General features: G+C 41.7%; 1 protein-coding gene across 1 annotated transcript in view; it reads right to left on the minus strand.

The window, feature by feature from the left end:
- MYBBP1A (MYB binding protein 1a) overlaps positions 1-16074 on the minus strand; it is an 81158-nt gene that overhangs the window by 23852 nt on the left and 41232 nt on the right. The window contains exons 21-23 of the mRNA XM_034420843.2: positions 14171-14294; positions 12349-12480; positions 9939-10007 (exon numbers count right to left, since the gene is read on the minus strand). Coding sequence (XP_034276734.1) covers positions 9939-10007; positions 12349-12480; positions 14171-14294 — 325 coding nt within the window. The remainder of the gene's footprint in view (positions 1-9938; positions 10008-12348; positions 12481-14170; positions 14295-16074) is intronic.

A 16074-nucleotide genomic window follows, 5' to 3' on the forward strand; every position in this document is an offset into this window, starting at 1 on the left:
GAGTTTTAACAACTGTCTCACTTAGCAATAGAAATTTGAGGCTCAGTTGTGCTCATAAGTCGAGGACTACCTATACTGTACTGGGGGCACTCCAAGAAACTTCTAGAAGCCACTCAACTGGGGGAAGGTTTGCTAGAAACATTACAAAGAACAGGTTTGTGGGGAGGGGAACCACAAGTAGTCCCATAAGGGAGCCCGCCCATCATGGTTATAAGTCATGACAGTTTTATTTTACCTTTTTTTGCCGTGGTCATTAAGAAAGTACTGCAGTCATTAAGCAAACCAATGGTTTGCTATGGCTGCGGTTTTGCCAAAAATTGGAAGTAAGTGCCATTTTCAACAAAGCCATCATAAAATGTGGTCACATGACCACAGGGCACGGCAAACAGCCATAAATGTGGCTGTGTTTCCGAACCCACAAAGTTCAGTCACATGACCTGGTTGGGGCGGCCATTGGAACTTCAAATGTGGAACGTAAGTAGCCCCAAGGTAAGTCTGTCATAACTTCAAACGGTCACTAAATGGCGGGTCATAAGTCAAGGGCTAACTGTAAAGCAACAACATTTGTCTTGCTAAAGAGTAGATAAACTAATGTGACACAAACATAATCACCTGCCAACTATGCTTTCTCACACCGTTCAGGATGAAGAGGGAAATCTTTATGCTGAAGAACAAGCAGACATAAATTGCAAATTACATTGGAAGAATGAAAGACCTTGTAGAAACATCCATATGAAAAGAATGAAGGGTGATTCGATTATCCATTTTTATGAGAGCTCAGTTGTCCTTCATCCAACATCAGATTAGTAACAACAAGTGAGAATCTTATGGAACTTAAAAACTAACAATTTTATTCTAGCATAAAGTATCTTGGATTACAACTGATCTGCTAATAATAAATTTCAGTTTTAGGAAGCCAAAAGATTCTTTCTCATCCCTAATAACATCTTTATGTTTGTATTTCATCCTAAAATGAAAACGCATGTGTACAATTTTTAAATTGTGAACAACACTGAAATATCTGAAGCATACACATTAAATCATATGCTGCAGTCCAATTTTCACTGATACTTAAATAGGATTGATTAAGGTTACGTTAGAATATGCCTGGAACAAATTTCTCCCCAAATCTTACTTTTTGTCAACCCAAACTGATTTTCTCAAACAAAAGAACTTCCTTTAAAAGAAAGAGATTCAAGCACGATCAACTTAATTACAGTTTATCAAAAAGGCTAGATTAATCTTCTATGCCTAAATGAAATTAAAATATTTTCGGTTCTAATAAAATTAATGTGATAACGACAGGATTCGTGATATTTTCTTGTGAATGAACCTTATTTTTATTGTGCATACACACACACAGACAAACACGCACACATATCTCATTCATGTATGGTTTGTTCCGGTAGCCCACTTATCATCAGATTGTCCTGGTTACCCAACATGTGATGCAAACCTTGTTAATCCAGGGAATGTTTGAGCTGGCTTGATTCTCCTAGTTTGCAACACTCTCATATTTTGAGCTTGGCAGGTGAAGTGTTAAGGGGTTTTTCCTCATGGACCTCTATTGGTAAGGTAGGTGCCAGCCAGGATTTGAACTTCTGACTCCCACATAAAATGCAGCACTCTAACCCAGGGGTCTGCAACCTTAAACACTCAAAGAGCCATTTGGACCTGTTTCCCACAGAAAAGGAAACACCAGGAGCCACAAAACCCTTCCCGTGCCTGACTATTTCTTGAACAGCCACAAATCTAGCATATGTAGTTGAATTAAATGTTGTTTTCTTCGGAAACTCTTCTTTTCTTGGATTTATCCATGGTTGGCCTACCGGGGGTTGAAAAGCTCAATAAATAGTGTGCAGGCGGGTGTCGCACATTGGTGGTTGTGACACATATTTTGAGTGACAGGGAGCCGCAACAGAGGGGTGAAAGAGCCACATGCAGCTGCAGAGCTGCAGGTTGTTGACTCCTGCTTTAACCATTACGCTATCCAGCCACTATAATAGTAGACTGTTAGTATAGTAGACAAGCACCATAAGACAGTGGTGGTGATAGATGTAGTGGTGCCAAGTGACAGCAACATCAGGAAAAAGGAATATAAGTAGCTGGAGAAATGCCAGGATCTTAAGAGGAACTAGAGAGAATGGATCTTGATAGACTTGAACCCTGGGCCCTATTTAACAAAATAAAATTCAATGTAGAGAAAAGTAAAGTCTTACACTTAGGCAAGAAAAACCAAAAGTACACATATAGACTGTTATAGACTCATATAACAACAGAAAATTTGGGCTTAATTGTAGTCATAAATTGAGGACTACATGCAAAGGGTCCATTCCAATGGGAAACTAGGAATCAGTTCCAGGTACATCTTTTGCATAATTTATTTTAAGAAGGTCTTCAGATATAAAAACCACAAGTACACATATAGACTGGATGAAACCAGGCTTAATAGCAGTAACTGTGAGAGGGATCTTGGAGTCTTAGTGGACAACCAATTAACTATGAGCCAACAGTGTGCGGCAGCAGTCAAAAAAGCCAATGCAATCCCAAATTGCATTAACAGAAGGATACAATCAAGATCAAGTGAGGTACTAATACCACTCTATAAAGCCTTAGAAAGACCACACCTAGAATACTTCATCCAGTTTTGGCCACCAGACTATAAAAAATATGTTGAGACTCTAGAAAGAGTGCAGAAAAGAGCAATCAGAATGATTAGGGGACTGGAGATTAAAACATACAATGAACGGTTGCAGGAACTGGGCATGGCTAGTCTAGTCAAGAGAAGGACCAGGAGAGACATGATAGCAGTCCAATATTTGAGGGGTTGCCACAGAGAGGAGGGGGTCAAGCTATTTCCCAAAGCACCTGAAGGCCAGACAAGGAACAATGGATGGAAACTGAACAAGGAGAGATTCAACCTAGAAATAAGGAGAAATTTCCTAACAGTGAGAACAATCAACCAATGGAACATATTGCCTTCAGAAGTTGTGGAAGCTTCATCATTGGAAGCTTTCAAGAAGAGACTGGACTGCCATCTGTCAGAAATGGTGTAGGATCTCCTGCTTGGGCGGGGGTTGGACTAGATGACCTGCAAGGTTCCCTCCGTTAATCTGTTATCTGAGGATGTGAAAAGTAAAGGCCAAAGAGATCCCAGTGGTGGAAGGAGCACTCGGGGCTGTGATTCCTAAGCTGGGAGAGGGGCTCCAACAGATCCCAGGAACCACATCACATCTCTAGTAAAGTGCCATGCTAGGAACAGCTAAAATGCAGGTAGTCCTCGACTTACAACTATAACGGAGCCCAAAATTTCTGTTGCTAAACAAGACAGTGGTGAAGTGAGCTTTGTGATCCATTTCATGATCTTTCTTGCTACAGCTACTAAGTAGTTGCTGTAGTTAAGTTAGTGACACGATTGTTAAATGAACCTGGCCTCCCCACTATCTTTGCTTGTCAGATTGCAAAAGGTCGATCACATGACCCTGGAACACTGCAATAATCATAAATAAAGGCCAGACGCCAATCATCCAAATTTTGATCATGTCACGACGAGAATGTTGCAATATAAGCATGAAAAACGGTCATGTCACTTTTATCAGTGCTGTTGTAACTTCGAATGTCACTACAGGTAGTTCTCGACTTAACAACAATTTGCTTTAGTGACCATTCGAAGTTACAACAGCTGTGAAAAAAGTGACAGGACCTTTTTTTCCACAGTTACCACCATTCTAGCATCCCCATGTTCGTATTTATGACAGCTGCTATGTCCCAAGGTCATGTGATCACCTTTCACGACCTTCCGACAAGCCAAAGCAATGGCAAAGCCAAATTCACTTAACAACCGGGCTATCAACTTATCAACTGCAGTGATTCACTTAACAACTGATACCAAAAAAGTCATTAAATGGGGCAAAATTCACTTAACAAATATCTTACTTAACAACAGAAATTTTGGGCTCAATTATGGTCATAAATTGAGGACTACATATATACAAATGGTCGTAAGTGGAGGAGTACCTGTACTGTGCGGAACCCTCAAATTCCCAGGTCTCTGGTAGAGGACCTGAGATCGAGGATGATACAAGACCAGCCATAGGGCTGAAAAGGGATTTGTGTTTAAAAAATTAAATAATTGGCAGGCTTCAGGTGTATCATATGACTTTTTTGCCATTTTATGTACAACAAATGCTGACATTCTAAGACTGAAACAGAAGGTTAACTGAATCAAAGAAGCAACTAAATGAAACAGCATCATTGGTTCTCCTGAATTTTAAGAAGAGAGAGAGAGAAAATGATCTATTGGCTCACTCGAAATTAAAATAGCTTAAGCGCTCGTCTGGCCTGAAGCCAGAGTCTTTCCCATTTAGCAGGACTTAACTCTTTTCCATCTTGTCTAGCGTAGGCGGCTTCCTTAAAAATAGGAAGAGAGAGAGAGCGAGAGAAAGCGCTAATTAAATATGGAAAACAGGAAACTAAACCTAAGCTCGTTTTGGCTCTTTAAAGACTAGATATTGTTGCTCTTTAGGATTTCAGCCGAATGTACTTACTGGGAAATAAAAAAAGAAGCATAAATTGTACATACTCTGGAACCTGAATTTTTATACAAGTAATTTAACCTTTTTTAAAAAAAAAAAAAAAAAGCATGCACTGAACCTTTTAATCTCAATGAATCAGGATTTCTCTGGCTACAGCGCAGAGTATGAAGTCATCTTCTAATCAGTTATTGATCTGTTTTCTATTTCAAGACATTCTCTGTTTACCCCATCACTCTTTCTGCCAGTCCCCTTGGTCAACTGAACCCTCTGTAGTCATTAAAGGCTTGCTAAGAGAATACATTGCTATTGGTGCCATATCGCTAACACATGAGGTGATTTTTAATCACATGAGGTAAATCCAGCCACTGTGGTTTTTTAAAAAAACTGGTTCAGATAACAGAATAACAGTGCTAGAGATCCAACCCCCTGCTCAGGCAGGAAACCCAGTACCATTTCAATATCTCTGTGTATTAGTAAAGTTAATCAATACTGGATCATTCAATAAACCATGTTTAAATAAACCAGTTTAGCACGGGTGGGCACAACTGAGTTCTGTGGACCACTTGTATGGCAGGCCTCCCATACTCAAATGCCATTGCTTTCCAGAATCTGCTAGCAAGTTTTAACTTTGAATGTGACTAAAGAGAAGATGACTGAATCTATATGGGCTGAATTATCTTACTTATTTTGACATAATTTTAATTGGATTTCTATTGTTAAAATTAGTTTTCGTCCTGGCCATGCCACTTTTTTAAGCATGCATGATTCCTGAAGGGTAAGTGTGGCCCTCAAAATGACATATCTATAGCTTAGCAAGATGTATAACAGGGGTCCCCAAACTTGGCAGCTTGAAGACTTGTGGACTTCAACTCCCAGAATTGGGAGTTGAAGTCCGCAAGTCTTAAAGCTGCCAAGTTTGAAGACCTCTGATGTATAACAAGCTAGGTATACCTTATTTGTAGGTCATTACAGGTAGTCCTCAACTTAAGACCACAATGGAGCCCAAAATTTATGTTGCTAAGTGAGAAATCTGTTAAGTGAGTTTTGCCCCATTTTACAATGTTTTTTGCCAGATTTGTTCCGTCTCCCCCACACTCCCTGGCTAGCCCGCAGAGGAGAACTACAATGCTGATCCAGCCCACAAAGAAATCCAGTTTGATACCCCTGTCTTACATGAACCAAGATGTGTTTTGAAATGTGCACTTTCTTAAATAAGTTCACTGGGAAGTGATGCTAATGGGACCAGCCGGATTAGACGTACCCTCCAGCCATTGGCAAAAGATCATGTGTGCAGGAGTATATTGCTGGGGGTCACATATTAACTCCCCTTTGCAGAGCCCCCAACAATCTTTCCCCCATCTCTTTATGTATCCAGAACTCCTGTATGTAGGGATGATGGGAGATACAGGTTTCCAATCAATCATACACAGCAGCAGCAAATACTTAGAGCCCCTTCACACACTATTTCAGTGTGAACCTCTACATTGACTGTATGCACACAATACACCAGATGACAAGCTAGCTAATCACGTTAGCCTAGCATGTTGTGGTTAATTTATAGCTCAAATTGGGCTGAGCAACACAATGGCTCCTGTTGAGCAAGCATGTCATTCTCATGCTTTCAACTTGTATGAGAATTGAAAGAGAGAAGGAAGGCCTAGGTTCAAAACCAATGTTAGGCCTATTGATTGGTTGGTTGATTAATTATGCCTAGTCTTTCCTTGGTATCTATCAGCCTTCTGTGTCATCTTTTAGCTTCGTCTGTCTTTTAGGATTGATGACAGGCAAAGATAATTATATTACTCTTACTTTCTTTCTTTTTTTAAACAATGGTAGAATTTTTTAAAAATGTAATAAATCAACACATTTTATTTAAAATGTGTTTATTTAAAATTTATTTTAAAATATAATAAATCAACACATGCTGCTAAATGTGCTAGTTGCATTTTGTTAGAGTGACAAGGAAAAACAAAACAACAGAAAACTATGCCTGGCAGCAGGCAAAGCAGATTTATAAGTTAATAGTGATAATTCACTCTATTACAGGCCATACTGTATGCAGAATGTTTTTACCAACTGGTGGAAACATCTATGCCAAAAGCTTTCAAAACCGTAAAAGAATTAGGTTTACAACTACTGTAAGCAGAATGCAGCTATTAATCGTGGGGGCACCCTTTATTTAAATACTAGTATATTTTTAAATATTTGGATTAGCTTTTAGCTACATTATCCCAGCAAACCAAGACATTTAAAAATTACTACTGCTGATCTAGTTATTTATTTATTATATTTGTTAGCTGCCTCAATCAAGCTGATTTCAGGATTTCAAGCACTGTTGTGATTAAAAAGACAATGGAATATTTAAGGGAAAGCCATTCTGATCTTAATTACAGGCATGATTCAGCAGTAAACACCTTCTAAAACTCTGGAAGAGTGACGGCTCCACTCCTGTGTTCACTCATCTGGGAGGAAACACCATGTAATTAACGGTCCTTTTGAGCATGAATATGTAAATTGCCCACAACGTAGGGATAAATTAAGACTGGAATCAGGGGAACAAGAAAGAAAAAAAAAATAAGAGAATCCCCCTACACAAACACGCATTACACATGCTCGGAGGAAAAAGAGGCATTCACACAGGGAGAATGATTTGAGAAAACCATTTTGACTCTTATCTCCCAGTGACTAGAAGAAACAGCCAAAGAAATAAAAACAAATTACATTTGTGGAGTGTGGGGTGAAGGGCTGAAAATCCCAACTGTGTTTGTTTGGTGTAGAATTTGGGAAGCAAAGCATCAGCACTTATGAACAGTATCATGATACGGAGCACAGATAATCCCAGGAAAACAATCTTCTCGCATCATTCTACATTCTAGACACGTCCTGAGATTAGAACTACTGGAATTGCCAACAGCACACTACGAGATAGACATTCAAGGCAACCTTTAGCAGCTCGTCCTTTTCCATCTAATATTTATTCGAAGTTATTACGATTTGCAAATTGGGTGGGGGAGAAAAAGCCTGTTCAAAGATGTGGCAATCAGATCATCACATGGAAGGGTGCAATGGTTAGAATGCAGCATTGCAGGCTGACTCTGCCGACTGACAGCAGTTCGATCCTGACCGGCTCAAGGTCGACTCAGCCTTCCATCCTTCCGAGGTCGGTAAAATGAGGACCCAGATTGTTGAGGGCAATAGGCTGACCCTGTAAGCTGCTTAGAGAAGGCTGTAAAGCACTGTGAAGCAGTATATAAGTCTAAGTGCTGTTGCTACTGCTAAGGGAGGCAGAATGCAGAAAGGGTCAGCAGCCATTATGAATCATAGAAACATAGCAAAACCGGCAAGACCGAGTGGCTCTGGGTTTGGGGTTCGCTGGCTCAGGGAGAATTGCCACCTTTGGTCTTGGATAGAGTGGCATTATCCCAAACAGATCCTGTGCGTAATCTGGGGGTTCTCCTGGACTCACAACTCCTGCTCAAAGAGCAGGTGGCGGTTGTGGCCGGGAGGGTCTTTGTGCGGGTTATGCACCAGTTACGCCCTAGACCAACAATCCCTACTCACTAGCCACTTCCTGTCTTGACTACTGCAATGCGCTCTACATGGGGCTACCCTTATAAAAGCTCCAGTTCGTGCAAAATGCAGCATGGTTTTGTACAGACCTGCTGTGCACATGTACCACCTCTCCTGCGGGAGCTGCATTGGCTGCCGATTTGCTTCCGGGTGCAATTTAAGGTGCTGGTTGTCACCTTTAAAGCCCTTCATGGCTTGGGACCAGGTTATCTGAGGAACTGTCTCTTGCTGGTCACATCTACCTGACCCATCAGACAGGGGAGGCAGGGAATGTTGCGAGTCCCATCCCCTAGGGCCATGATGGCAAACCTATGGCATGCATGCCAGAGGTGGCACGCAGAGCTCTCTATGTGGGCATGTGTGCCGTCGCGAGCTGCTCTTCTGGTCTCCAGCGCGCACATGCGCGTGGACAGCTGGTCTTCAGGGGCACCAGAGCACTGGAAAATGGCCCAAGGAACGGCCAAGGAACAGGCATGCGTGCACCAGCCAGATGTTCTTCGGGTTTCTGGTGCTCTGGCGCGCTCAAAGACAGCTGGCCAGCACGTGCATGCACACCAGCCAGCTGGTCTGCACATGCACGCACATTCCGGTGCCGAAAAGGTTCGCCATCACTGCCCTAGGGAGGTACACCTGATGGGACCCAGAAGAAGGGCCTTCTCCGTGGTGGCCCCCTCTCTCTGGAACACCATTCTCCCAGAGATTAGAATGGCCCCCACTCGAACGCTCTTCCGGAAGGCGCTGAAGACCTGGTTCTGCCAGCGGGATGGAGCCCATTAAACGGCTTGTGTTATCTGCTGTTCCCAGGGTGGAGGGTGGGTGATTTTATTATATTATATTAGTTTTATTGTTTTAAATGAGGTTTTATATTCTGTAAAATGCCTTGAGTCGCCGTGTGTGAATAGGTGGCAATATACATACAATAAATAATAATACTAAAACTGTGAGAGAAACGTCCTAGTTGTTCAGTATTTTGTCATGCTCATCTGAGGAAGTTTTAAGACAATGGCCTGCCAGATGCTGAACATCTTGGCTGAGGGTTTATTTATTTATTTATTTATTTATTTTTCATAGTTCTAACCACCCATCTCTTTTAAAGATTTTCCCAAGACAATTGATAGGTAGTACTGAGCTACAGGATGTCTCCCTCTTCCCCTCCGAGTATTAATCATGATTTAGCATTATGTTTGTTTTATTAAATTATGACTTTTATGAATTATGACTTCATTATCACTGAAACTAGCAATTAGACACGAACAAAAATTGGATTTGCTCATTTACAAATCCTAATTAAGAAAGAGATTGGTTAGGATCACAAAAGACAGGATACAAATGACAGAAGCCCAACAGAAGAATGCGTAGGAGGAAAAATAATTGTGAATTATCCTCTTCTCGTACCTTCTTCAAACAGCATTTAGCATAACCTGTCCCAATCTTAAGACTCCATGTGTGATTGTAATGCAACTGTCATTATCTTGATTATGTTAGGGACTTTGATAGATGCTAATCATAATTAGCGACACAGGTATAATACCATCCATAAAGGAAATTTGCAAATTCAGGGGGAAAGGAATGGGACAGGAACTCACACTTAATCTGAGCTCACAAATTATGCTAAACCATAATTATTTTTAGATGCAAAAGCCTGGTTTTCCTAACACTAGGGTGCAAGTATTATAAGTGGGAGTGGCTGGGTTCAAACATTTTATTAAGCTAAAACCTAAAAAACAAAATTATCATTTAGTGAAAGGCGTACGCCTAGCGTATAATCTCCCCTGGATCACCCACTGCCTAAAACACATTTTCCCTTCTCAATTGGTTTGCACCTGCACTTACCTGCTGGTGCTGCCGGGCTCCATCTGTGATCGACTTGACAACTACCTCAATTAATTGTTTGCACATCATCTGTCAGGAAACAAAAGACTGGCAATTAATAGGTTTGAACCATATTTGGAAATCTACTCTGCAAATAGACAACAAAAACTCCCTTAAAAATACCCGCATACAGTTCAATTGATAAAGAGATGTCGATCAGACAAAAGGAAGAAGGTAATTAGTAGAACTCGCTGTCACAACATGAGGTGGAAGGGGATTTTAAAAGCGGATTAGGCAAATTTGTAGCAGAAGCGATCAATATTATTAAGTGGGATGGCACCTACATCCCCTACGTTCAGAGATATTGCCTCTGAATACTAATTCCGAATACCATTTCTGAGCAGACAACTATTGGAGAAGACTGTTTCCTTCATGTACTATTTATATCCTGTGAGAAACAGGATGCTGCATTAAAAAGTTATTCTTCTCTGCTTCTATTGACATCACAGGCATTGTCCAGTACCTGCTTCTGATACTTTTGCCACAACGTCCATGTGCCACTATGTGCCACAATGCCAGAAGAAGGAACCCTGCAAGTAAAATCAGCTCCATCGTAGATCAGTCCAGAGGTGCACAACTATGGTAAATTTACAACTTATGGACTCCAATTCCCAGAATTCCTGAGCTGGCCATGCAGGCTCAGGAATTCTGGGAGTTGAAGTCCTCAGGTCATAAAGTTGCCACAGTTACCCACCCCTGAATAACTGATAAATGTCCTGTATGGGCTCCCTTGAAATGTGTTAGCTACAGCTCTCAAAATTTTCAGCCAATGTGGGAATTTGGGGGGAGGGGGGGTGTTGAAGCCCCAATACACTTCAAAGTTACCATCCTAGAGAAGATTAATTGAGATATGGAAGACTACTCTTTGGTCAAAACAAAACAAAAAACGCCTTTCCTTTGAGGGAGGATACTTTCCTCACATGCATCTGATGGGCAACAAATAAACATGCATTTACCAAGGTCAATACAGGTAGTTCTCATTTAACAACTGTTTGAAATTATAATAGCAATGGATAAAGTAACTTTTATGGCCAGTCCTCACACTTACAACTGTTGCAGCATTGATCACGGTCAGGTGATCAAGATTTGGATGTGTTGTGACCCAGGCCCAAGTAAGTAGTAGGAAAATCAATCAGTGAAAAAACAAACAAACTTTATTCGAACAGCTGAGAATTACTTCATTCCCAGCGTTGTTCAATTAAATTAAAGCAAATTCCTCCCAACACAAATTCCTCAGTCCTATCGCAAACCTGGTCCAATTAGGCAAACTGCCAAAGGCCTTTCTTGGCAAACGTTCAGAAGTCACAGATACAAAAATAAATACAAGATGTAGACGAAGAAGAAGATGAAGCTACCAATGTTGTTTTCCGGCAGAGCCCAAACGCCATTGCTGGTCTGTTTTAAGCCTTATGGGAGGGGCCAATCATCTCTTGGCCCTACTCCTGAGTTGTCCTCTTTGCTTGAACTGCTCTTGCCTTCTGGCAGCTCTTCTCATGCGTGCATTAAGAACAGGTTCCTCCTGTTCCTCTGTCTCACTCCTATCAGTCTCTGGAAGCTCTGGAGTCAGCACCTCACTCCCCGATGGCCCTGGCCCCATCTCTGCCTCTGATGCAGAGCCCTCATCCGGGCCTTCCCCAGCCTCCAGGACTGGCCCATGTTCTTCCTCAGCCTCATTGCTATCCGACTCTGCTGCCAGCTCCACAGGCTGCTGGTGGACCACAACAGGATGCTTCACAATCAGAAGGTATTTATAAACATAGTGGCAACTCACAGTTACATGATGACCAACTACGTGCTTCACAGTTGGCTTCTGACAAGGGAGAAGACGGCAATAAAACTGCAAATCATGGTGATACAATGTCTTGCTTAATGACTGCGGGTGATTTGCTTAACAACTGAAATGGAAATGAGGTTCTTTTCCCACCGCAATCACACTGATGTCTCTCTTAACAAACACGTCACTTCGTGATGAAGTTGCCAAACTTGATTATGGTTATTAAGCGAAGACAACCTGTAATACCCTGTTTCCCCTAAAATAAGACACCCCCTGATAATAACCCCAATCAGGCTTTTGAGCGCATGTGCTAAAATAAGCCCCCTCCCCCAAATAAGCTCTCCCCGAAAATATTTAAACGCACGCGCAGCTGGTCCCCACCATTTCCTCTGATTAGGGTTAGGGAGACAGAGCTGGAAATCAGATAAGATGGCAAGAGGATCTTGCTCCACACACCCCAAAATAATAAGACATCCCTGAAAATAAGGCCAAGCACTTACAGTATTTCGGGGGTTCAAAAAAATATAAGACAGGGTCTTATTTTCGGGGAAACACAGTAGTGATGTGGAAAATGGGAAAGTGAGGCATATCACCTACCGGATGGCGTTCAAACAAGTCAAGAAACATGGCTCCCGTCAGCGGGCTCTTGCGTTTGGTCAGAAACAAGTTCAAAGCTTCCTTGTACACGGCAGTCACCCGTTGCAGATCCACACTGCCAAGATCAATACGCTAGAAAGGTAAAAAAAGGCGAAGGATGAAATATTTTGCAAATCAACTATCTTTACCGCAATTCAATAGTTCCTAAGAATAGCTCTTGCGCAAGATGTGACACAAAGGCAGGAAATAAAATTATGATTTACAGGTAGGCTTGCCTGTAAATGTGCGAAAACAGGGAATGCATATCGAAGTCACAGGTTTCAAAAAATTGTTAGAAAGAAGCAGACTGGATCTCACATGGGTCTGAGGGGGAAAATATAAGCCGCGGCTTTAATGAATCATCTCATTGAATTAATAAGACTTTTAAATCAATGGCACCTTTTGGAGGTTTGCACAGAAGCCTGAAATCAATGATTTGATAAATAACACCAAAGTGCCAAGCACATGCAAAACCCAAAACACTTCCAAATAATTTTTTAATGCCTGCACAGCTCTACTCCAGACATGCATATAAAAACACGCACGGATACATATGGGTAGCTCCCAAGTTAAAAGCAGCAATTGGCACCGGAATTTTTGCTGCTAAGCCGTACAGTCATAAAGCATAACTGCAACAGGACCAACCACCGTCATTAACTGAACTGCAGCAGTTGCAAGCAGTCCTGGTAACTTCCTTCCCATCTGAGCTCCCTCTGACAGCCAAAATCAGTTTGCAAAAAAAGAAAAAAGCAGTCTGTCAATCAAGTAAGTAGCTGCTGTCCGATGAGGATGGGTTGTGCAGCAGAGTGCTAGTGACTAAGGCAGCACAAGTGCAGCAAAGCTTGAGGTGACTGATACTGGGTGGAAGTAAATGCAACGAACCGGTGCAGGACAAGGGCCGTGAGGCATGGGGTAGTTGCTGCTTGGTGGGGTTAAGGAGTAAGTGGGTCCACAGGGGTGGAGGACAGGTGTGAGGAGGCTCAGGGAAGGTGCTTGGGGGTCTGTGCAAGGGGTGGGGGAGGGATGCTCGGGAAAGGTGCTCGGAGGAACACAAATGGAGGGGAGGAGGTACAGCAACACGTGGGGAGAGGGCACAGGAGTGCACAAGGGTGGTGCAACAAGGCTCAGGGAAGATGTGCTGGAGTGCACAAGTGGCCAACGCAATGCAAGTACGGAGGAGCTGGGGGAGGGTGTGGAGTGGAGGAGACCTGCAACCTTCCCTGCTGGCTTCCCCATTGACTTTCTGGGGAAGCCAGAAGGAAAGGTCACAAATGGCGAACTGTGTGATCGCTGGTGAATTTATATAGTAAGCTGCCAGCCACCCAGATCACAATCGTGTGGCTGCGGGGATGCTGAGACACATTGACAAAACCTGGGGAATACCTGTAAAATTACCTGTATCTTCTTGTTTATTTAAAGTACTTTATGCTCTATCGTTTTGCTTATAATGTCATCTGAAAAGCTTGCTACAGAAGCAGCAAACTAGCAGCTAACAACAGATTTGAAATGCATTAAGAGCTTAAAAAATAATAATGATATTATTCAGCAAGCAAGGGAGAAAATGCCATCCCTCTGATAGTTCAGTGTCAGACTCCTCACAAATCCAGCCAAGATACAGCTGTGATTGGAAATTTCTGCTGGTGCATTTCCTTATTAGGTTCCGATTTTTGAAGAGCATCAGGATGCAGGAGGCATTTTTCGGTGACAGCTCCAAAATACCTATATTGGCAGAACAGAGCTGAGTTTATCATCCCAAGAGTGGTAAATGGGACCAACCCCTTACCTGTCCAGGTGATCCTTCACCTTCCTCTGGATTTTTCTTTTTCTTTTTTGTCTGTGCATCTTCTGAAGCCATTTCATCAGCTGGTGCGTTTCCCCTCAATACTCGGAAAAGGTACAACGATCCACTAAAAACAGAATGAAGAAACAGCCAAAGAAAAGTGCTGTTAAATATACAACACTTTGCAGCAAAAAAAAAAAAAGGGTATGGATTTACATATACGCAGGAGCCTAACCTCTGCATTTGGAGCATAATAAGAGCCATGGTGGCATAGTGGTTAGAATGCAGTACTGCAGGTTACTTCTGCTGACTGCCTGCAATTTGGCCGTTTGAATCTCACCAGGCTCAAGGTTGACTCAGCCTTCCATCCTTCCGAGGTGGGTAAAATGAAGACTCAGATTGTTGGGGGCAATATGCTGACTCTGTAAACCACTTAAGAGAGGGCTTGTAAAGCACTGGGAAGCAATATATAAGTCTAAGTGCTATTGCTAAGTGCTATAACATTAGGTCCCTGGAGTGGCTCACAGAGATCTTTCGTAAAATTAAAAGGAAGCCCAATTAATAAAGCAAGCAAAGGGCTAATCAAGAGAATTCTACACTGAGAATGCAAGTTTAGTATTTATAATGTAAAGCACAGGCAAACATTTATTTTTAGTCAGCAGTAAGGAAAGTGCAATGTGAGCCTTCAGGGAAAGGTTATTCAATAGGAAAAGGAGCCTCCTTTTAATCACCTCCAGATTTAGATAACGATCCAAAGAAAGGTCTCTGATGAAATGTTCAATGCAAGGACTAAATGTTGTTCATTTAGTCCTTTAAGAGTCAGTGACTTTGGATAATGAGATTGGGGCAGGCATGAGAATAGGATAGGATAGGATAGGATAGGATAGGATAGGATAGGATAGGATAGATAGATAGATAGATAGATAGATAGATAGATAGATAGATAGATAGATAGATAGATAGACTTTATTGTCATTGTACGTGTATACACAGTATACCCATACAACGAAATTCACTTAACACCCAAAGACCAGGTCCAACACACATAACAATCCCCAAACACACTCCTACCCACCACAATTCCCTACCCCTAAACCACCCAAACATCCACACAACAGACCAAGTAATGCTGTCCAACAGCTCACTGATGGTGGCCCTTTAGTTCATTGTTGAGTGCAATTATAGCTCTGGGATAAAAACTATTCATGGAATGGAATGGAATGGAATGGAATGGAATGGAATAGAATAGAATAGAATAGAATAGAATAGAATAGAATAGAATAGAATAGAATAGAATAGAATAGAATAGAATAGAATAGAATAGAATAGAATAGAATAGAATAGAATAGAATAACAGAGTTGGAAGGCACCTTGGACGTCTTCTAGTCCAACCTCCTGCCTAGGCAGGAAACCCTACACCACTTCAGACAAATGATTATCCAATCTCTTCTTAAAAATTTCCAGTGTTGGAGTATTCACAACTTCTGGAGGCAAGTTGTTCCACTGATTAATTGTTCTAACTGTCAGGGAATTTCTCCTTAGTTCCAGGTTGCTTCTCTCCTTGATTAGTTCCCACCCATTGCTTCTTGTCCTGCCCTCAGGTGCTTTGGAAAATAGCTTGACCCTCTCTTCTTTGTGGCAGCCCCTGAGATATCGGAACATAGATAACTGATAATTAAGGATTGGCCACTTCCTTTCCTATTATTTAAAGGAAAGAACAGATATCTTGTTTTTCTTAACTGCAATCACAAAGGTTCAGGCTCTGGGTTCTAAGATAAGAATATAGACATCTTTCAGTACAGATAGTCCTTGACTTATGACCACAATTCATCCAAAATTGATGTTGCTAAGTGAAACATTTGTTAAATGAATTTTGCCCCATTTTACAACCTTTCTTTTGCCACAGC

The sequence above is a fragment of the Pantherophis guttatus genome, chromosome 1 (genome assembly GCF_059756535.1).
Source record: "Pantherophis guttatus breed Tessera chromosome 1, ASM5975653v1, whole genome shotgun sequence".
NCBI lineage: Eukaryota > Metazoa > Chordata > Lepidosauria > Squamata > Colubridae > Pantherophis > Pantherophis guttatus.